This window comes from Scylla paramamosain, chromosome 27 (genome assembly GCF_035594125.1).
Source record: "Scylla paramamosain isolate STU-SP2022 chromosome 27, ASM3559412v1, whole genome shotgun sequence".
NCBI classification, from domain to species: Eukaryota; Metazoa; Arthropoda; class Malacostraca; order Decapoda; family Portunidae; genus Scylla; species Scylla paramamosain.
This window is the reverse complement of record NC_087177.1, coordinates 14414309-14438549: the sequence shown is the minus strand read 5'-3', so window position 1 is coordinate 14438549 and position 24241 is coordinate 14414309. Positions and strand designations below refer to the sequence as shown.

Sequence of the window (24241 nt, the reverse complement as noted above, 5' to 3'; positions counted from 1 at the left end):
ACACACGTAGTCAGGAGGTATTTCTTACAATATTTCATTACATTAAGTGTGCGGTGTGAGAGTGAGGGAATTATAAACGTGAAAAATTTAAATCGAGAACATGCCTGATAAAATCTGAGCATACCCATGACATATAAAAGAATGAAGCAGACGTTAACATCCGGCCAACGGGAAAAAGTTAACTGGAAAAAACTGCTCTGAATAGAAAAGCCAGCCGTTGTTTTTTTGTTAAAAGAAGAAAAAAGGTGCTTTCGTGGAAAACAAGATGCGCTTATGACACGCGGATCCGCACTTCCGTAGAACACTATTGTGTGTGTGTGTGTGTGTGTGTGTGTGTGTGTGTGTGTGTGTGTGTGTGTGTGTGTGTGTGTGTGTGTGTGTGTGTGTGTGTGTGTGTGTGTGTGTGTGGACGCGTGAAACATCCCTCAGACGCAATGGCCGCCAGTGGGTGCTCCGTCCCCAGCGGCGCAATGCTCACGCCCCGCCGGCAACGCAACACAAATCACTGGCGGTCTGACGCTGCAACACATGAGGTCCTCCCGCTGAGCCATCTCTTGATTACTTTGCTGCCACACTCACACTCTCCCCACCTTCCCGTCCTCCTCTCCTCAGTCTTTCACCGCCTCCCACCCCACGTCACCATTACCTCAAGAATCTTCCTTTTCTTGACCTTACATTTTCTGCTTCTCTCTCTCTCTCTCTCTCTCTCTCTCTCTCTCTCTCTCTCTCTCTCTCTCTCTCTCTCTCTCTGAACGTGGAACCATGATTAAAATTGCGCTCCGACCCCGATAACTTATAAATGATTGAGGAAGGTTCACGGAACAAACTCCCAGAGCTGTATTGGAAGGATTTACAATTTTATTACTTCCATTCACATCAAGACAATGGCCCGGAAATCGTGTTAAAGTCAGATGAGATTGCATTTATTTTTTTTTATTTACTGATTCAAGTCCCCGAACACCTGCGAGCCAGATTAAGAGTGTGTGTGTGTGTGTGTGTGTGTGTGTGTGTGTGTGTGTGTGTGTGTGTGTGTGTGTGTGTGTGTGTGTGTGTGTGTGTGTGTTGCATGTCGTGTTCTCAGTAGCATGTTATTCGATGTAATTTTCCGGAGCTACACACACACGCACTACAAGTAAAGCCAGGATTGATGGGCGAAATGCATGTCACCCCCGCACCCTTCCCTTCCTTCACTGCTCAGAGATTGGCGGCGGCAGTCAATGAGGCGAACTTCGGTAAAACTTTGTTGCCGAAGTTCACGTTGCCGCCACGCTAACCATTACGCCTTCGTTCCTCTAAGTTACCGAAGTTAGAGAGAGAGAGAGAGAGAGAGAGAGAGAGAGAGAGAGAGAGAGAGAGAGAGAGAGAGAAAAATGGGCTAGAATTCAGACGGTATGCCAATAAATCTTAACAACGAGGTTCCATCTAGACAAGAGATGCTGTTCGGTCACTTCTTAAGATTTGCTTCCCTCTTCCCTTCTCTCTGAAAAAAAGGGGATAGTTTGATTGCATGACTTGTGTATTAGACAGTGACTGCTGTTCTCTCTCTCTCTCTCTCTCTCTCTCTCTCTCTCTCTCTCTCTCTCTCTCTCTCTCTCTCTCTCTCTCTCTCTCTCTCTCTCTCTCTCTCTCTCTCTCTCTCTCTCTCTCTCTCTCTCTCTCTCTCTCTCTCTCTCTCTCTCTCTCTCTCTCTCTCTCTCTCTCTCTCTCTCTCTCTCTCTCTCTCTCGGAAATGGAAGTTTGATTGCATGACTTCGGCATCAGATAGCGACTGTTACCCTCTCTTTCTGCCTCTTCTCTTCTCTGAAAAAGGTGAAAGTCTAACTCAGGATCAAACAGCGACAGCAGTGCCCTCTCCCAACCCTGGCAACCCTGACACAAGGCTTCCAGGAAACGCACGTCAGGCAGCATCACTCCATCGGGCGGGATTCAGGTCGAGGAATGCCTGTGGTTGGCCTCATGTGACCCGCGTTTCACCAACTCTCGCCCTCTACCCCCTTGAGCGCTCCCGTCGGGACCCCGCGCTGGAGTGGCTTGCCCCCTCCACTATGTTTACTGCCCTTTGTGAGGAACGGCTTCCGGATGCACCAGGAAGACAATGGACCGGAATGGTGGCGGCACTTACCTACGAGTACGAGTTGTGCCGGAAAGTAGATCACGCAGCGCCACAGTTGCTGAGGAACGCGCTACATTTCCATGCGTAACAGTGTGAGGGTTACGTAAGAAACAGTAAGAACTCTGATTTGGAGGCATCATGATCAAATATATACTGGCCGTCTTGGTTACAAGTTGTGAAGCTTTCAAACTAAACTACATGAAGTACCCCCACCCTAACTTAACATAACCTAACCTAACTTAAACTAGAACTACCTTTTTTTGCTCAAGCCTCGTGCCGTGAGAAACGTCACATTCTGAAGTGAGCACATTCATTAGTCAAGCAGGCAATGAACTTTCCGTGGACACAAACACAGGCAACGGGCATCGCTATTCTGCCTGAGCCCGGCCAGCACGGCATTTGTATAATGGAGGATTTCAACACGCGCGGCTCACGTTGCCCGCGGCGTCCACCTGAGCGGGTTACAAATGAGAGCTCCGGTGTAATGGGCAATGAGGCGTTTCTTCTTCTTTTGCAAGTAAGCGCGCTACGTGTGCTGGGACATGAACAGCTGACGCCGCACCACTGCACACTCATGAACCACCGTAAAGGTGAAATGTTATTCTGGTATTACCTGCTTTTTCCTAATAATCAATGAGTGAAATTTTGTTCTGATATTACCTCTTTTCTCTTCTTAACGATTATTATACTTTTAGATCCCTTGACAATTAAAGTAAATAGTAAAAAAATGCAAGGGAAGTATAACACCCCTCTAAATATAGCTTTTTTTACGTAAGCAATTCTCTAACCTACTTTATTCCAGTAAGTGCGAGCGAGGTTTTCAGCATGCAGGACACACAAGCTATAAAAATCCCCTTCCAGAAAGTCATCCTGCACTCGTCCAAGGCACATCACTTTTCCCCGCATGTCTGAGGGCCACGCGCGCCTGCATATCAATGGTTCCTCTGCCTCGCGTAGCGTAGCGAGCACCAAATGAAGAGCCGGAAATGACTCGTACTTCACTCGGCCACAAACCTTCACTCACTTGACCTTGCCCTCCCCGCCGCGGCCACGAATAATCAGGTTAGGCCTAACTACGCCTCCCCGCCCTGACTACACCTTGCCCACCCACTACATCTACCCATCCTTGCAAGCCTCCATCTTCACCATTACCAAAGTACAATAAGACAACTGTTCTCATCATCACCTGTCTGTCAATTCCTTTACCTTCACTTTCCTTCCCCGCCCTGGCTACACGTTAACTAACTTACACACTTCCCACCCTTGTAAACCTTCCCCATCTTCACCATTTCTTAACTACAATAAGATAACTATTCCCCTCATCACCTGCCAGTCAGTTTCTTTACCTTCACTTCCCTTCTCTACTATCACCACCACTTGTCTATCTATCTGTCCGTCACCAAATTGTTGCCTCTCACTACCACCACCACCACCAGTAACCACCACCACTATTACCAGTAACAAAATTCTACATACACCCATACTCCCTGATCATCACATCCCCGAACCCCTGTGCACGTAATTAAGTATAAGGCTCAGTATAGCAAGGAAAAAATATACACTCCATCTCTTTCAAGGGGACAAAACTGCGACTTCAAAGAGCCTCGGAATCCCCAGGTGACGTAGGCGCTGCAGCAAAACTTCCGGAAGGAGATGGGAGCTGGAGTTGAAGGGAAGGAGGGAAGGAGGGAGGGAGGCTGTTACTTCCCCTTCCCTTTCCCCTTCCTTCCTCCTCTCTCCCTCGACTCCCGTGCTCAGATCTTACTAAAAGGAGGCAGAACTGCGCCGTATTTCCCCCCAGTCCCATCAATCTCCACCAGTCGTGCAGACACTCGCCTTCGCTCCCTCCTCCACCTCCTCCACCCACTGCCTCTTCCACAACCACAACCTACACGCAACCCAGCACTCTCCACTCTCTTTCCCAGCTATTTCCAGCACGCTTATCCTTCACTGACATGTACCTAGAACTCTATCACCAGCACCACCAACACCACCACCATTAGGGATTATTCATAAGCGCCAACTGGGAAGCCATCATAAAGGAGCGCCAAGAGAGAGAGAGAGAGAGAGGCATCAGGTGACAAATACTACAGGCGCGCGTCTGAAGGTATTAATGTGTGAGGGGCGCGAGGGAATGCGAGGATGGAAAAAGATGCAGGTGGCTGAGACAGGTGTGAGAGGCGCGGCAGGTGTGCTGGAGGCATGAGAGAGCTGCTGATGTGAGAGGAGCAGTAGTATGAGTGATATCTTTAAAGCATACAGTGTGACAGGTGTAAGGATTCTAAGCGCTGGCAGGTGACAGGTGGGGACGAAAAGACGAGTAGACAGAAGGGAGGATTTCCATTTCAAGAGTACCCGTAATACCCTGAACCTTTGTGAGGACAGGTGTATGCAAAAGGCGCAGGAGGGAATACATGTGACCAGTAGTGAAGGAGGGAAAGTGGTAGGATGCAGAAGTCTTACGAGGAATAAGTGACAGGTTACAGATGAGAGTGAGGTCTGGTGTGAGGGAAAGCAGGTGAGGGGCATAGGCACAGGTAATATAAGTGAACGGGTGGTGTGAGTGAGGACAGGTGCTGAGGAAGGAGGGAAAGTGGTGGGGTGCGGAAGTCTTGTGAGAAATGACTGACAAGTAAAAGATGTGAGTGAGGGAAAGCAAGCGAGGGACACAGGCAGGCAGGATGTGAGTGAGGACAGGTGCAAAGGAAGGAGGGAAAGTGGTGGGGTGCCGAAGTCTTGTGTGGAATGAGTGAGATGAGTGACAGGTAACAGATGTGAAGAAGTGAAAAAAGTAAATAAAAACAGGAAAATCTCTTAGCATAATGGTCTTAAGAAATTAATTTTAGTTGGGGGTTGACATCGTTCACAGTGAGGAAAAGATCAGCAAGTCATATCATTTCATATCACTTTTAGTTACAGCATGACTCATTTCTGTCGCGGAGAATCACATAAAAAAATAATAGTAATAATAAAAAATATGCCATTCTAGCCATGACGCAATGGCCGCACCGCAAGGAACACTTTCAATCAAGTGATTAAGAGAGACTAAGACTGGTGACGCCTCAGGACCGCGTGACCCGCCAGAGTTGGGATGATGTGGTCCAGGCCAGTACGTGACTCACCTTTTTTCTTTACGGTAATGGAGTATTCTTTCTTTATTTTTTTTCACTGAGTCAAGTAGTGGATTTTACTGAGGGGCACATCTGTTTTATTTTTATTTATTTTTTTCTCTCTACCATATTTGAGTCATATGTCCCTTGCCGTCCACGATCCCACACCACCAGAAAACCTGCCGCAGTCCTCTGTAGGGAACACCCACCGTGAACACTTAGTGAGAAACAAAACACACAAATGGAAGCGCTTTTACGTGTCACTGGTTTTTCCTTTAGTTAGATTTTTTTTTAATATAATAAAAGAGAAAGTTAGAGCAATAACTGAATTTACCAGTATTACCATGATCGGGGGACAATATGAAATGTAAAAAGACTAATTGTTCTCGCAATAATCACAATGTACATACAGAAAGCGAAGACGGACAAACGTATATTCTCTGCAGCGCCACACACACGCACACTTAACTGACAGCTGGAACCACTGAGGCTCTTGACGTCAATTGAAAATATTACAGAAATAGTCAAACCCTCCAGCAGGTTTAAAGCGGCGGCTGCGGGGCGGGATGGGGACAGACAGCGCTCTGCAAACTGTTTTTTTTTTTTTCTTTCCCTGCCCTGCACTCAGCGTCCTTTTCCGCGTTCCCTACACCACTTCGGGAAACTTCCTCTCTGATCAAGCGACGCTGCACATGAGACGCACTGCAGCTTCCATTTTGAGGCTTCCATCGTATAGTCTGAAGTGAAAATGACGGACGATCCAGCAGCTTATCAGTTCAGAAATACGAGATCTGGTTGTCCCCCATGCAGTAAACACTAATCCGATGCAGTGAGTCACTCCCCAGTCACGAGCAGCGAGACGCGAGAGAGCATTGTGTTTATCCCCTTAAGTTAATGGGAATAGCAACTGGCGAGTAACACAAAGGAAAGCAGTTTATAATAATGTAAACCATATTATTTATCTGGTTTGAAGACTGAGTGACGTGGTCAACACAAAAATACATTCAACAAACACTGTGACGTGGTCAACAAAAAAATACATTCAACAAACACTAACACAAACACCAACACTAACACCAACAACCAGTGCCTACAGCAACAAGGAAGCAACAGGGAAGCTGCTCCATTCTTCAGTTCCTTTTACTATTTTACAATTTCACCTTCCAGACAGAAAAAGAAAAATAATGCAGTTTTTTTTTTTTTCCTCCAATTTTAAATTCCTTTAAAATCGGAATATCAGATTATTGTCAAAAGTTTACCATTTTTTTACGCTCTTCCCTTTACCTGTACTGGGGGAGAGGAGAGAAACAACACCAGCTTTATTTTGCATTTATCTGCTATTTTATTCTCATTCTTTTTCCTATCCAATGCGCATCCGTCTGCGCACGGTGAAAGACTCACTAAAGACAAAGAAAACGCAAGAACAAAACCATAACTACTGTAGTGCGGCTGTGAGTGACCAAGCGAAGACCCGTAACATCCACTAAGGCGAGGGAGCGAGGAAGAAGCGTCGTGAGAGAATGTGGAAGCCGTCCTGGTGAGCTGCAAGACAAGGGCCGCGTGGAATTCAGCGACGAATGACAAGGAGGCAGATCAGGGAGTAAAGGAACCATGAAGGCCGAGAGTCTGGACTGAATGTGGAAAGATGAGCAGGAGGAATGATGAGAATGAAAGCAGGGACGGCTAAAACAGAGGAGGGAGAGGAGGAGAAACGGAAGCATACGCAGGACGGTGGGACAGAGGAAAGGAAGACGAAAAGAAGGAAGGAACGGGAGGGAGAGAGAGAGAGAGAGAGAGAGAGAGAGAGAGAGAGAGAGAGAGAGAGAGAGAGAGAGAGAGAGAGAGAGAGAGAGAGAGAGAAAGTGGAAGTATACACGAGCAGCGATACAATAAGGAAAGGAGAAGAATAAAAAAGAAACAAACAAACAAACAAACAATAAAAGAAACTAATGCATGCACGGAACAAAGAGAGGGAGAAATAAGAAAAAAAGAAAGAAGAGGAAGGAAGGAAGGAAGCAGGGAGGGAGAGAGAGACAGAGAGAGGGAGAAAGAAAGGAGGGAGTAGAGAGAGACTGTATTGTGACAGTGGGACAAGGAAGAGCAGCAGAAAGGTGGCCAATACAGCCTCAATGTTGACACTGCGAGAGCCCCTCAGACCCAGCCGGCACCACACTAGTTTGTTGCGCTCTTGTTTGCCTTCTCATTTTTGTGGCGAGGAGCATTGTCAGTGAAGTCAGAACCTGCCTCCGGCCCACCTCCGTCTCTCACGCACCAACCACCGACTATTGCTGCGTCACACGGCGAAAAGAAAAAAGAGATATGTACAGAAAAAAAATTTTGCATACAAAGCAGAGAGACAGCGAGTGAGCAGAGGCCATAAACGGGGAGAGAGCAAGGGGAGAGATGCAAGAGAGAGAGAGAGAGAGAGAGAGAGAGAGAGAGAGAGAGAGAGAGAGAGAGAGAGAGAGAGAGAGAGAGAGAGAGAGAGAGAGAGAGAGAGAGAGAGAGAGAGAGAGAGAGAGAGAGAGAGAGAGAGAGAGAGAGAGAGAGAGAGAGAGAGAGAGAGAGAGAGAGAGAGAGAGAGAGAGAGAGAGAGAGAGAGAGAGAGAGAGAGAGAGAGAGAGAGAGAGAGAGAGAGAAAGGGAGGGGGGAAGCCATCAACGTACCTCCTTATAACACAGCCTAATCCTGCAGCCTCGCCCCTCATATCCCTGAGGAAGACAACAGGAGCAAGGAGACCAAGCTGGTGACTATTGGAAGGGGAGATAGCAGGCAGACCAAACAATACTGAGAGGGAAATAGCAACAGGTTAAGTAGGCAGGCAATCATTAGCAAGGGAAGAAGCAGGGAGGCCAAAAAAGCAATACTAATAAAGAAACGAACTGCACGGAGGTCTAACAATACTGACATAGAAAACAACAGCAGGTAAAACAAGCAACTATTGGTAGGGAAGAAGTAGGAAGACCAAACAGGGACTACTGGTAAGCGAAGGAACATTAGGAAAGTCAAACAAGTAGAGACAACAACAACAGAGAGGCCAGGGAAGTGACCATGGGCAGGAACATTGAGTACAAAGGTCCCATAAACGTCAGCAGTACGGCGTGAAGGACAGCGATGGGTGGACCTGAGAAATACTCGTACACTCTCTCTACATTCTACATTTCATTATCCTCCGCGCGAGATCGACCTTAGCGTTTCTATTTCACGGCGACACTTTACGAGCTGGATAAACATGCGTGAAGAGAGAGAGAGAGAGAGAGAGAGAGAGAGAGAGAGAGAGAGAGAGAGAGAGAGAGAGAGAGAGAGAGAGAGAGAGAGAGAGAGAGAGAGAGAGAGAGAGAGAGAGAGAGAGAGAGAGAGAGAGAGAGAGAGGGGGGGCGATGAATAATGATGTTGCAGCGTGCCTCATGGGGTGTGTCGTAGCGGCATGACGCTGGGAATGTAATGTTGGTATATGGACTATAATCTGGGTTGCACCTCTGTTACTTTCAAGACTCAAAAGATACTGGTGTTTTGTTATGGTTCTAGTGACAAATTGACAACATTTCTACATTATTGAATGGAGAAATACTCTTCAGAACACGGCTAATAATCTCTGTTGTCTTTGAAAAGTCGTGGTGAGAATGAATTGCGTTTCTGAATATGGGTGCGAGAAATAAGGGCGATGGTGGGAATATAGTAGTGGTATGATGGGAAAGTACACCTTCACTACGAGTATACTGATAACATTGTGCTCACCATTACAAACTCTCACTGCTCCTTAATGGTAACTGTTTTTTTTCCTCCCCAGTGCAGAGAGGACAAGAGCTTACACAACTCGTTAATAAATGCAAATCGCTACTCCACCCATGCATAGAGAGCGGAAGGGGAGCTTGTATGCCAATAAAAGTAAAAACTATATTTGAAGTTTTGCAGCGGAGGTCATACGATATGCTCTCCTCTTGAAAACGACTGCCATAAAGGAAAAAAAAAATACTGAAGACACGAGACTGCTCATACGGCTCAAACAATTTCACAGCTCAATGTTACACAAATTATATTTACATCGTTTTCATGTCGACAAGAAGACCATTACCACAGCATTAACTGCATCGCTGACCACAAGACTGAGCAAGGAGTTCAAACATTTTACAGCATTACACATACAACGTTTGCAAGTCAACAGAAAGAGCACAAGATAATTAATTACAGCACTGAACGCACCGCTGCTCCCTCCCTTTCGGGCGTTCGTTCACAGGTGACTGGCGCGCAACGCATTCTCTCTCTCCCTCCGCCCTTTGGTCTCCCATCCCTTCCCGAGGTTTTATAGGCCAAGCGATGAAAAAATACATGATGCACTGTACGTATTTCGCTCTCAAAGCGTAGCAAGACTTACGGACAATACTCCTGCCAATGACAGCGTTGAGTTTACATTCAATTGACCTCTGTACTGCTACGAATTTTCCTTAAACTTAATAAAATGGTCTTGTGCTAGTTTAGAAAAGTGTATGCTCTTCTTCTCTGTTTCACTGTGTTAGATTGTATTATGTTATGTTGCGTTAAGTTAGATTAGATTAGGCTGAATTTAATTGTTTATCCCTTTGTTTTAGATTAGATTAGCTAAGATTAGATTAGATTTGGTAAGGTTAAGTTAGGTTAGGTTAAATTCTCTCTGCGTTCCTTTGTGCATAATATCGAGAACCCCAGTAACAGCATCAAGCGTCATGATCAAGTAACTCAAACTCTCTCTCGCCTGCAGCTTTTATTTTATTTTATTTTATCTATTTTATTTTATTTTCATTTTTATTTATCTATTCATTTATTTATTTATTTTTTTTTTTTTAGCGAAGTAACGAATGTCATGTTGCCATTAGCAGCGAGAAGATTAGCATTGTCATAAATCACTGCTCATATTTTACGCTCCAGTTGACTAACGGCAGCCTACATACTCGTACTACTGTTTAAACTCTTATTTATTGCCAAGAGGTCAAATAGTAACTAATATCTAAGAGAATAGTGCAGAGATTAGAAATTTGGACGAGTCACTGTGGTCGACGCGCAGCCTAAACAGAGGAGGCAGCGAGTATGCATGACTGCCTCACACTAATGCCACGAAAATACTGCTAGTAATGTAATGAAAATGATGGGCGTTCGTCTTCTAATCATCCCCAAGACCCGGCAATCAGCGAACGTCTGCCTTTTATGCCCATCCCTCAGCCAGCATCCACCTGCGCGAATAAATACTTAAAATGGTCACGTTTTGTCCCTTGGGGCGAGACCTAAGGCGAGCCTCAGATGGGGGAACTCCTGCTACGTCCCCGCCCCGCTCCTCCGCGCCCCGCCGCGCCTAGTCTCGCCCACACACCACACAACAGGACGAGTGGGTTCCAGATCTTCCCATGCTCCTCGCTGGACTCGTCAATGCTGTTATCTAGACCCTGAAAAAAAAACTACCAATTTAGAATACGAATAATCAATATGATCCAGAGAACTAGCAGCAATCTAAGCATTATCAGCTGCATCTCCAGCGCTGGGCAGAGGCAGGAGTGGGAGGAGCGGGCAGAGAAGGCATCGTTCCCTCTGTGTTTGAGATACGTAGCTGCAATGCTCGTGGGTTACGTACGCTGCCTCTGCCTTCACCTGGGGGGTGCTCTAAACCCGCACCTCGCCCGCAAAAGTGGCGTTCCTGGTACACAATATTTCACACGTGTCAAAGGTTAAAGGTCCGTAGTCCAGGAGTCAAAAACGGATGCGACCTTTCGTCATGCATTCACCTTTACATGCCTTGTCCATTCTCACCTGTCACTCCAATCTTTCATCACCTTACCACCCTTGTATTTCCTCTACCAGCCTTGTTCTTTTTCTCCCTCCCATTCTCGTGCCTAGAATTAGTTATGGAAAGATGAATAAAAATGTTCTTATTTTCGGCCTTCCTTATCATTCATTCTTTCCCTTCAACTTTCTACATTGCTTGAAAACTTATTCAAAATGCTCCCACTATAATATTGTCCGTGTTATTAACTTTATTACTCGTCCTTTCGTTTTCCTTTCCCACCCATTCCCGTCCCTCGCTTAAATCAGCTGCCGAAAACTCCAAATGCCTCTATCATTAATAGAAGTACTTTGATGATACTCTAAAGCAACTAGCTTCGGTAATGAGTTTGGAGGGACACCAGACACACACACACACACACACACACACACACACACACACACACACACACACACACACACACACACACACACACACACACGCTCACACACCGCCGGGCAGGTAGCGACACACGACACAGGACACGGCTGCCACGAACAAACACCACTACCGTCAAAGCAAACACTCAAACCAAGTTGGTTCCACAGGACTCTGAATCACAAACTCCGCCTCGGACAGCTCGCTACACACACATCCCCGCAGCTCCACCGTAACTTCTTTTTTTTTTTTTTTCGCCAGGTAAAAATTTTCAGATGCAGCGACACTCGACACATCTGAGCTTTGTTTGAACCTTTTGCACTTCCCTCCAAGCTCGTCTGTCATGTGAAATTCTGGCCATTAAGCGCACACACAACCAGAATAACAAGCTCTCGGTGCAAGGACTTCCTGAGACAAGAATCTAAATATGACTGTAATCAGATACTCGAGACTGCCCAGAGTGCCTTCAAAAGATGGTCTATGCTCTCAACATCTCTGGAGTTCCACGCAATCCAACGAACTTGATACTGTGTCTGCCCGGGGTGCCTTAGATAAACCAATTATTCTTTGAGCAGATCTTCCCACACAGAGCAACAGGGATTTGAAAAATATTGGATTCCTCTCAAAAATGATCTGCGTGGTGTTTCTCTGGAGGCAAGCAAAGACTGTGTGTGTGTGTGTGTGTGTGTGTGTGTGTGTGTGTGTGTGTGTGTGTGTGTGTGTGTGTGTGTGTGTGTGTGTGTGTGTGTTCTTCAGTATCTTATGACCCACAAACACAAACACACACACACACACACACACACACACACACACACACACACACACACACACACACACACACACTTTTCCCATCCCACTTTACTACTCGCATCTCAGACACAAAAATCATAACTTCGAAGATCCAAACATGATGAACAGAGCCTTGGCATAGTACAAACCCCCAAGGCAGCACAAAGAACGGAAACAAACATCAAGAGATACTCGCCTTGTGTCCTTCACCTTCACCTCACTCCCTCACCTTGCGGAAGACCCAATGAATCTGCCCCTATAAGGTTATCAAACACACACGTCTCAGCGAAGAGCTTTGAATACCAGATTAGACGAGGAGAGGAGCTTGTGTCTATTTATAGGTAGTGAAAAGGTCGAGGGTGAGACAAGTGGGGTGGATGGGAAGTGTAGGTAAGGACAGGAAGTGTAGATAAGGTCAGTTCGTAGGTATAAATGCAGGTAGGTGAAGAGGAAGTATAGGTAAAGTAGGTGGGTGGTAGGAAGGGTAAGTAAGGACATGAGTCAGTCAGTAGGTATAAAAGTAGGTAGGTGGGTAAGAAATAGATGAACTGATAGTAATAGATACATGATCAGATTTAAAGGTTCAAGATGTCATAAGAACATAAGAACATAAGAAATAAGGGAAGCTGCAAGAAGCGACCAGGCTTACACGTGGCAGTCCCTGTATGAAATATACCTACCTATTTCCATCTATTATCCCCATCCATAAACTTGTCTAATCTTCTCTTAAAGCTCTCTAGTGTCCTAGCACTAACAACATGATTACTGAGTCCGTTCCACTCATCTACCACTCTATTTGAGAACCAATTTTTTTCCTATCTCCTTCCTAAACCTAAATTTTTCAACCTTGTACCTGTTATTTCTTGTTCTACCCTGGTTGCTGATCCTAAGAATTTTGCCTATATCCCCCTTGTTATAACCCTTATACCACTTAAAGACGTCTATCAGGTCCCCTCTTAACCTACCTTTCTGTCAGAGAGAGAGAGAGAGAGAGAGAGAGAGAGAGAGAGAGAGAGAGAGAGAGAGAGAGAGAGAGAGAGAGAGAGAGAGAGAGAGACTAAACGCCTATCCACAACATATAACAAAGTTTGCGCGCCGAAAACAAGGGGAACTGATGGAGGGAGGAAAAAAAAATTGATTTCCCGAAACAGTACCATTCAGGACGGATAGACAGTAAAATAGACAAAGAAAGATAGACTAAGACGAATAGACAGAACAGGACAGAAATAAGAAAAGACAGACACATCCATCCACATACTCACGCACTCACATACACAAGCAAGTACCTGGAAGTAATGATATGTAGAAAATAATGTTTTTTATGTTTATGGAGAGAGAGAAGCAAGCAGAGACGACGGCGGGAGTTCCAGAGCTGTATTGTGTTTAGTGCTTGGAAAAGAGACTCTCAAGTAACATTATGGTGATGAGATGGCGACGAGGTGGTGGTGATGGTGGTAGAAGCGGTACTGGTGCTGGTGGTGGTGGTGGTGATGAGTAACACAGTGGTTACAAGCTGACGTTCTGATGTATACGAGAGAGAGAGAGAGAGAGAGAGAGAGAGAGAGAGAGAGAGAGAGGAGAGAGAGAGAGAGAGAGAGAGAGAGAGAGAGAGAGAGAGAGATGATCCCAGTTAAGTAGCCGGAAGAGCCAAAACGCATGTAAGGGAGCCAGTAAATTTTTGCCAGACACACACACACACACACACAGAGAGAGAGAGAGAGAGAGAGAGAGAGAGAGAGAGAGAGAGAGAGAGAGAGAGAGAGAGAGAGAGCTTGTCGCAAGAAGCACCAAGGCTCTCACGTCCCTGCCAGACTGGAGTGGGATGAGAGGAAAACACACCTGCAATCAGAAACCTAAAACTGTTTGCCGAGTGGCCTCTTCAACGCGTGTGTGTCCGATGACAGGATCTCTCTCTCTCTCTCTCTCTCTCTCTCTCTCTCTCTCTCTCTCTCTCTCTCTCTCTCTCTCTCTCTCTTGATAACTTGATAATTACAGAAAGCAGGACGTTATCTGAGCAAACCTTCTGCAATATCGTAATCTCGGCAAACTCTTTATTTTTAGTCACATGAAACTTGGAAAGACTCACGGAGAACAAGAATTAATCAATAAAGGATGAAGAGTGGATAAATAATTGAACAGAAGAATAAAAACGAAAGAAAAATACTAAGAACATTATGGTATGCAAGAAGATAAATCAAAGCAACCGTATTGAGAAATTAAAGAGGAGAAAAAATGTTGACTGATTGATCAGATTAAAAGAGCATGAATGATAGTAAAGAAATCGAAGGATAAATAGAATGAAAACTACCACATACAAAGAGAAAAGTGCAGAGAAGTTGTAACAAGAAAGGCTGGACAACCAGACACCAAGGAAGAGGAACAGTAACAGTGAGGAGATGGCATGTAACCCCCATCCCCCGCCAAAAAAAAAAAAAAAAAAAACATAGACAATTATATTTGGTATGCTTACGCAATTTCCTGCCCCGTCCACATCGCTCAGCAAGACGGAGAGAGATACCAAACATTACTACCGACCTTGGCGTGCTACCCATTACACACACACACACACACACACACACACACATAACCTCGTATAGTCTCCGGAGCATTTAGAGACAAATACTACAGTTCGTTCTGTTCCTGTTGACCTCCTCCGCCCCAAGCACATCAGGGTTGCACCGCACCATCTCTGGTACACTTAGCTAGGCATTTATTTTTCACGCAGCATGCAGGCCGAGGTGGGGAGCTGACGGCTCCAACTTAACGACGGCATGAATACAGCACTGGTTACCATGGGAACCTTCAGTCCACCGCCACACTCCACCACCGGGAAGGGAAGGACACTCCCTAAACTCTAGCCAGAGGGTGAGGCAGTACAGCCGCCACCTGTCGCTCTTCCCTGACGAGGCTGTAACATCCCCCGACTTCAGACGCGCCGCACGACACCCGCACCCACCACTCGTGACTCGCCTCGGGTGATGTGTACCAGCATACATGAGGGCATGTTTGCTGTTTTTTTGTTAACAAGATGAGGCGTCACGCATATTTTTAAAAATGATATATCTATTCGCGGTGTGGCATAAGGATTCCGGCAAGGTCCTGTGGACTCACATTCGCCTACTCTTGTGTCACCTTCGTTACTGCAACAACACTGACAGTCTTTGCCAGCATAGCACGACGGTACACTAACATTATACAGAAAAGGACCAAACGTCTTGCGTGACATCTGTTTAAATTATTGTGTGGCGCAATGTGTTTGCTGCTCACCTGCACCGCACAACAATCACCTGAGGGGGCGCCGCCCCCAGCAGCCTCGCGCCGCTATTTAAGGTTATCGCCTCACAAGCGTCATTCGACACAACGACCTGCACGGCAATAACCGTGAATACACACGGGTCCCATCACGCCGCACACGTGACGACAAACTGTCCACACATTCACATTCTCTCAACACGAGCTGTTCCCTTAATGACGACCCCTTAGGGCACGCCCCTCCCAATTTCAGGAGTGGTGTAGCGCCCATCACGCAGAGGCCTCACCGCAGCATGCAGGAACACGTCACTCGTGAAAGATATCAAATCCTTCCTCGCCACATCACGCTCACGCCCTCCCGATGCCACACTGCCACACAACACTCACTTCATCCTGGGACACCGATCACAGTCTTCCTCAAAGAGTGGTCATGCTCCCGCCCTCCTCCTCCTCGACACACACAACACTCCGCCACACAACATGTCACCAACACACTCCAAACTAAACTACATCAGCGATCACCCCTCAACCCCATCTCCACGAGAGGCCCAGTCCTGAGCATAATGTCTGAGGTGTGCGCCACTCAGCGAGCACAAACTGGAATGCTACCCGCGGGGCACAAGATGGCCTGGGAGAGGCGAGCGGATGCTGCCTCCTGCTCGGTCGTACATTTCTTTGTGTCATTATCCACCAAACATCGATTAACACTCATTCACGAGGCATGCGTAATGGCCAAGCCAGACCCGGGTTGCCCGCGCTCCAGGCGCTGTCTGCAACTCTCTGAAATGCTTCCATACATTACAAAGCGACAGAATTCTCCACCTTTTTATCATTGCAACTTTGTTATCGATGCAGAGACGATCATTACCTTATCACCACAACGACCCTGCCTGACCCGCCCACCACAGCCCCTGGGGAGGAGCACCACAAGGACGCTCTCCCCGCCAGGGACAGGCGCACGAGAAGCATCATACAGTGGCGGGAGGCTCCGGGCGCCTCGGTAATGACCTCGTGCTCCAGGATCAACATTTCCTCATCGCACGCCTTGCACGCCCTGCACGGCCTGCCGGAGGTGTTCCGGGACGGCTCACACATCCTGGGCATCCCTTGACCGCCGCTGTCAGGACAAAGCAAAAATAATCTGATCCTTCTTTCATTCGCCTCTCTCACGATATTATTGCAAACGATTGTGATTTCTGCATCAACCAGCATCTCTATACTTTTGATTTTCCTATGACTTACATATAATGATTTATGGATCGCGACTATACGAGAGGGGGAGAAGTGTCTGGGCGGCGGCGGTTGACGTGAGGGAGTGGCAGGTGGCATGACGCGGTGCGAGGCCGCGCGTCTCAGTCCATGGGAGTAAAACCTCAGGAATGACGAGGCAAATTCCCCCTCGAGGAGAAAAGGCTAAAAACTTGACGCTATAGTCTGCGAATGGAACAGAATGGCGAAATTAAACGATGCATGAAACGTACTCTTGTCGGTAAACAAAAAGTGCAGTACGAAATTAAAGGACGACTGATGCTCATAATTGCAGGAATAGGATACAAGCATCTTACAAGCAGCAAGAAGCTGAGGTGAGCAACGTGCTAACCACACTACTATTACGCCGTGACGAGTGACCATCCACACCAGGGAGGAAAGGATGGCGACGCGGAGAATTTGCCTGAAGTGAATAGGTTCCAAGCACCAAATAGACCTTAGCTATGTTGCAAACAGGTTGTTATATTTAAGACTAACCTTATGTTTCTGTGATTCTAGTGATAGACTGACATGTACTCTGTAATAGAGGAAAAGAAAAGAGAAAACAATTATGTGATCTTTTAAGATAGTCCCTAGGAGAGCTCAAAATGTCTAAAAATATGGTTGTAAACTTGAATGTCGCACAAGAGACGTGAGCATCATCCCATCCGCCGCACAGCACAGAGAAGGTCCAGCGAGCGGCGGAAAATAATTCTCAAGGCACTCAGCTTCAAAGGACGTGAAGTAAATCTAGTTCGGGACCTCCTAACTGCCGGGGTTTTATTTTCTCAGACACGCGCCGCTCCTTGTAAATGATGTATCTCCCTACTTTCTCGAGATAGAAATGCTTATGTGGGTCTCCAACCGCCACCCGAGACTAAACCATAAAAACTGTAACTGCTTCATCAGTTTTTCAAAGGATTATGTGGATATCGAGGACCCGGAGGATTCATCTAAGCTCTATGTACACACGGACACTCTACAACTTAACCATTTACAGCTACACGGCACGTCTTTCCTTGATCGCAGATTACTGAAACATTTCTTCAGCCACCTCTAAGCATTGTACTGGATAGAAATTGGATAATCTATTCTTTAATCCTTCTATTCTTTCTTTCTTATAGGTGCCTGTCAATCATTATTATTATTTTTTTTTTCGGATGAGGCTTTAGTGCTGTGAATTGCATATAACAGTGAAAGGCATAATAGCTAAGTTAAAAAGTAAAATTCAACCTACGTGTACATAGGTATATATGTGTCACAATGCATTACTATAGGTAAAGCAACTTTTAATCGATATATCCAGCTTGAGGTCCTTGTCTGTGTGGATATCAGGGACTTAAAGAAGAGTTCATCTAACCGTTATAAACATACGAACATTCTACAACTTAACTGCCAACTTACAGGCAAAATTCAGCCAACATGCATCTCGATAAGGATGTATTGCTTTAGTTAAGACAGATTTTAAACAATAAATCGAGCCTCCAATCCTTGTGCGTGGCGATGACGAAACAGACTGATGCTCTATGGGGAATTTGAACGCACCGGGGGAATGAGCGTCGGGGCCTCACAGCGCAGTGAACGCCGCGCCACAAGACTAATACGGATTACAGAATTATGGCATTGACCTTAAGCTAGCGTAGTCGTAATTCAATGGAATAATCGACGTGTCCAAAATAGAGAACATTGACATAACAGAAATGTATCAAACTAAAGACTCAATCCTTATACTGCTAAATCATTTTTTCCCTCTAATACCTATAACTTTTGATACACTTTTCTGTGCTATGCTTTCATAAATATTTCTGTAGCGTAAACAAAACAACAAATTAACCTTCTGTTTTCTCTCTTTTCCCTTCTGTATCTCCAGGCAAACCATTTTTACACAGCTATGAAGGTTAACGAAGGATGATCATGGCAGTAAAAGGGTTAAACAGAGAATAGAACCAGACATAGGACTCTGATCACGGATTGTAAGACAGCCGCCACAACCCTCCAAAGAGTTAAAGAACAATTTTCAACCGGCGTTAAAGAGAGAGAGAGAAAAAAAAAACTGACGAAGCGAAAACCAGAAAAAAAAGTTTTAAAAAATCTCCGAGTTCATTAAAAAAAAAAAAATAAATAAATAAAAGCGAGTGATGAAAAAAAAAAAAGACAGACCTGATAAGAGAAAAAATGAAGGGAGTGAATGATGAATACTAAAAGTAAACGTGATTCATCTCAGTCTTAATGCAATAATAGTGAAATCGAGTTGTACTCACCAACGTAGATCAACTGCTGGAGGGAGGCGTCAACGACTCACCTGGAAAGAAAGAGAGTAATTAATCATACGAGAAAAACACTTGTTAAGGGGGAAGGTGGAGGGAGGGACGGAGTAAAATGGAGAGAAGGACTTGAAGAGTAGCTGTTAAAGAAAAGGAAAATGCAAAGGACAGGTATGAGAGAGAGAGAGAGAGAGAGAGAGAGAGAGAGAGAGAGAGAGAGAGAGAGAGAGAGAGAGAGAGAGAGAGAGAGCCAGGTGCCCTCCCCTCACGCCTGCTTGAAGGTAAGAGGTCACAATGAACGCGCCTCAACCTCTAACAGCTCCGCCAGGTGTCCAGTGTCTCCCCTGCCTACCTCACTGCCGTTCCTGAAACCCCTGATATTCCTTCCTAGTCTTTATTTTTAAAACTGAATACAGAATACAGAATTTGATCTCCATTTTTACAATGGTTATCCTTTACACGTATACATCAGATAGAACAATAACTGTGAATGTAGCATCACAGTGGTTGAAACATTCCGTGTGAACAAATGAAGCAAATATAGAGATATAAAAAGGAATAAGATAAAGCAATAATAGTCATTTTTCTATAAGACACATTAGGATACGATTACGGTAAATATAGGCAATAAAGCATGCAAAGTAAAATTAGCTAGATACAAGAAACAGGAACTGCAGTAGTAAAACAATGGAATTGTTAGTCAAGCTAAAACATAATATGATTAAGCTAAAACATAAATAAAAGCAGCTACAGTACGTCGTAAAAGGTTACTGAATAAAAAATAAGTTTTAAATCAAAGAATAAAGTAATACAATTATTACAAATAAATAAAGTAATACAATATATGAAGACATTGAAATGTATAACAATAAGAGAATAATACGGCTGGCAGTGACAGTCATAAGTAGTTACTTACAAAACTTAGACTTGAACGTAGTAAAATTACTAAAATGTAAAATTAAAAACGGCTTATAAAACTGATGTCCGGAATTGTTCATTTAGTAAGTATTCTTTTAGACGAGCTTTGAAAATGGTGAGGGAGGTGCGTGCTTCACAGCACTAGGGAGTGTGTGCCAGAGGGCTGGTGCAGCCACTTGGAAGCACCTAGTGCCCGATCTGGTGTTACACCGTGGTGCATGGAGCTGTTCTCTCTGCCTTGTGGTGACACAGCGGGCACGCATGCCACTTACAGTGGATAGTGGGAATAGCCAATTGTGAAGATTTATGTTTATCAAGCTATGAGTTAATACCGCTACTTCAATTTTTTTTTTTTTTTCCCTCGATTTTCAGCCATTCCATTTTCTCAAGAACGGAGTGACATGTTCACTCGTGGCAGCTCCTAAAAGAATAATTTTAGCAGCTAAGTTTTGCATTTTTTTTTTCGACTTGTGAAGAATTGGTTGAACCCCAAATGCCTATACCGTAATTAATAATGTTCATTACCAATGACTATGACAGGAATTCTGCTTTTTTTTTTTTTTTAAGGAATCCCTTACATCATTGAAATACATCAGTGTCCCGTACACTTTCTTTCTTATCTCAGTGACGTAAACATCAAACAGTAAATGGTGGTCAGTATACACTCATGTTCTTTAGTGACGTGCTGGGGGTGACCACATTGCCGTCCACATGCATTGGAATGTTAGGTGGAATCTTTTAGAGGAGTCTCCTTGTTCCTACAAACATTCAGTGAGTCTTTTTGTAAATATTAGACCATTCTTGTGGAAGAATAACTTTGCTCATTTTATGGTTACTTCACTTTTATGCATCACTTCATCAAAGTTATCAATGTTACCTGAGTGGATAAACTTTATGTCATCTGCATACTGATAAAAATGACGAGATATCATTGACATATATATATTAAATAAAATAGAACCAAGAACTGAACCTTGAGGCACACCACAGGAAATTATAGTCCCGTCGGAAAGTATGTTTATGCGCACCGATTGTCTCCTGTCACTGAGGTAACTCTCAAACCAAAAGGTATCGATGTTCAACTTTCCTAGCAATATTGTGTGACTAACGCTGCCAAAAGCTTTTGACAGATCACAAAGAGTAAGCAAAGAAACTTTTTTATCGTCTATGTTCTCATTGCCAGTTAGTCTTAATAAAACAGAAGAGGTTAATAAATTTCACCTGAAGCCATGTTGGGTTCTGATGAATAAGTTATTTGTTTCAAGGTGTTGTGTTAATTGCAATGATATTTTTTTCTAATATTTTTTCAGAGAACAGGGAGGAGGGACATGGGATGATAATTACAGAGCTCATTCAAGTTGCCAGAGTTAAGAATAGGTTCAACTGTTGAGTGTTTCCAAGCTGTGGGGAAAACTCCTGTAATTATTGATGTATTTATAAAGCAGATCATATGTGGAGTGATGACAGGAAGGGAGACTTTTAAAAAAGCTAAGTGGAATGTCGTCAGACCCGCAAGAGTTACTGTTATTCATTTATGATATTGTTGTGGTTACAGTATTGTCATTTTTGTATCTCATTATTGTATTAAAATGCCAAAGGATCATTAATTACAATTTTTCCTGACTTAAACCTTAACCATCCCTCTCTCTCTCTCTCTCTCTCTCTCTCTCTCTCTCTCTCTCTCTCTCTCTCTCTCTCTCTCTCATGATAGATAGATAGACAGACTGATAGAAAGATAGATAGATAAATAGATAGACAGACAGACAGATAGATGTATAGATAGAAACATAGATATAGATAAATAGACAGATAGACAGATAGATAGATAGACCTTTCACTTAATAACTCTCCATAATAGGCAAACATTCTCCCAAGACTTTAGTAAGAAGAGTACATTGTTTACTACATTACTGGGTCGTCTGTAGCTCTTCTCCTCCCTAATGAAGACAGCGCACCTGCAGGCCTGTAGATGCTAAGAATCTTTCTGCCCATATCCATTCCTATATCATATTTTTTTTCTTAAGACTTCCTCTAGGCAAACACCGGACAAGTCTTGGATCATAAGATCTATTTTAAGAACTAGGAACATAAGAAGACACAAGAAGCAATCAGGCCTACATGTGGCAGTCCTGCATAAAACATGCATTCCATCTATCACCCCCTTTGATAAATCTAATTTTTTTTTCTTATTTATGTCTTTTCATTATCTTTTTTTTTTCACATGGATTTCCTCACTTTTCTGGTATGTTTTCATCTTATAAGTCCTCTCTTTTTCTTTCATCTCACAAGTCCTCTCTCTCTTTCTCTCCATCTCTTTCTCTCTCTGCACGTATCTCGTAACACCATCACGTATATTTCTTACACGCCTGAAGGCTGAGATGTGAGGGAATGCTAATGGGTGCGATTGTGAGTGTGAATGTGTGCGTGTGGCGCCTGCCCTTGGCTACCTCACACTATCGCGGACTGCCCGGACACTTTCCATGTTTTTTTTTTTTTTTCTTCACTTTGTATCTTTCTCCCTTTCTTCGTAATTTCCCCAAGTCCTGAATAAACTGTTAAATGTGAGTATCCTTCTTTGCAGTGGATGTATAGGTGGAATGAATTATCAGGTTATTAGTGCCGAGCCAGTAGGGAGCCTTGAAAGATTAGGTTAATTTATGGATGAGGATGATAGGAAGAAACAGGTAGATATGTTTTACACTGGAACTGTCACGTGTAGCCCTGATGGCTTCTTGCAGGTTATTTCCTTGTGTTTTTTCTTAATTACGGAGAGTTTTCATTGATTTAAAAGGCTTGTCTGTGTTCTATGTAAGATATGCTTATGGGATTATTATAATTTTACACTACTGATTTCCCAAAAAGGTGATAAAACAACGATAATGACAAACTACTTCAAAGTCAAGCCTTGGTTTACATGTAAAAGATGATGATGATGATGATGATGATGATGATGATGATGATGATGATGATGATGATGATGATGATGATGGTAATGAAAATTGAATCTGAATAGCCGCCTTCCAATTTATTCTTTACCATCATCTCCTCGCAGTGCAGCTTATCACAAACAGCCTTTGAAGAGCGGACTGGTATGCTGCTGCTTGTTCTTTCCTTTGGGTGGGTTCCTCTGCATTTCCTTGTCTCAGTCTTGTTCAGCACCGATTGTATTCATTACTAATCATGACCTTCATAAATAAGCTAATAAAATCGAACATTCCACCATTACGTATACACGGAAAAAGGAAATATACTAGGAAGGAAGGAAAAGAACAAAGAAAGAAGGAAATAAGGAAATAAGTGGAGGAAAAGGGACTCAAATAGAAAACTATATATATATTATGAAGATACCCACGAAGGTACATTTTAGAGAAGAAAGTCGAATCGAACCTCACACTTTCACTGCTATGGTCGTCTTCCGTTAACATTGAGGTCACTGTAATAAGTTGCCTGGACACATAGAGAAACAAGGAATACGATGTTAATTTCACCTTTCCTAAGCTACAAAAATAGGTTTTAAAGAGACTGAAGCACAAAAAAATAAGGCTTTTAGAAGTTGCAGATGACTATGGGAAAAAAATTGACTAGCACTGGAAGGGTGAGGAATCAGGAAATACTCTTAATAATCCGTCTGTCGAGGAGCTAAAGTGAAGAGAATGAGGAGGAATGACTTGAGATGCCCATGTAGGTTTGAGCTCTAAGGATGAACCCTGAATAAATATGAGGAGGATGTGTGAGAGCTGGGGACTGTGAGAGAGACTAAGAGGAAGACTGAGACTGAGACTGACGTGAGCTGCAGAAGACGGAGTTTAAGATAAGTGAAGCCAGGAAATGAGGGAGGTAGTGAATGAGACACGTGTGAAAGAGGGGGAGGTGTGTGTGTGTGTGTGTGTGTGTGTGTGTGTGTGTGTGTGTGTGTGTGTGTGTGTGTGTGTGTGTGTGTCGCACTGATTACGTGAAAGAGATGGGAAGAAAGAGTCTTGCTTCAGATTAGTATCAGTTTCTTTATTATCTCATCTCTCTCTCTCTCTCTCTCTCTCTCTCTCTCTCTCTCTCTCTCTCTCTCTCTCTCTCTCTCTCTCTCTCTCTCTCTCTCTCTCTCTTCATATATACATACAAAAAAAAATGAGAAGGAAATGTTAAAAAATATACGAAAAAAGAGCAAGAAATAAAAGGGGACTGGCTTCGAAGTGATAAGAAGTTCTCTATATCGTTCCCTTTCCCTTCCTCCCACCCTCCCTTTCCTTCCCTCCGCGTCCGTCCTTTCCGCCGCTAATGGCAAAAAGGCGCCATGTTTTCGTCACGGCGCGTAAAGGACGGAGGCGAGTGGTCTTTAATTTTTCATGTCTGTGTGGCACGAAATGCGATGCTCAGTGTGGGA

At 44.2% G+C, this 24241-nt stretch overlaps 1 protein-coding gene across 2 annotated transcripts in view; it reads right to left on the bottom strand.

The window, feature by feature from the left end:
- Nucleotides 1–1366: 1366 nt before the first annotated feature.
- LOC135114266 (uncharacterized) overlaps nt 1367–24241 on the bottom strand; it is a 54812-nt gene continuing 31937 nt past the window's right edge. For both annotated transcript variants that reach the window (XM_064030124.1, XM_064030125.1), the window contains exon 4: nt 1367–1480. In XM_064030124.1, coding sequence (XP_063886194.1) covers nt 1423–1480 — 58 coding nt within the window. In that variant the 3' untranslated portion in view covers nt 1367–1422. The remainder of the gene's footprint in view (nt 1481–24241) is intronic.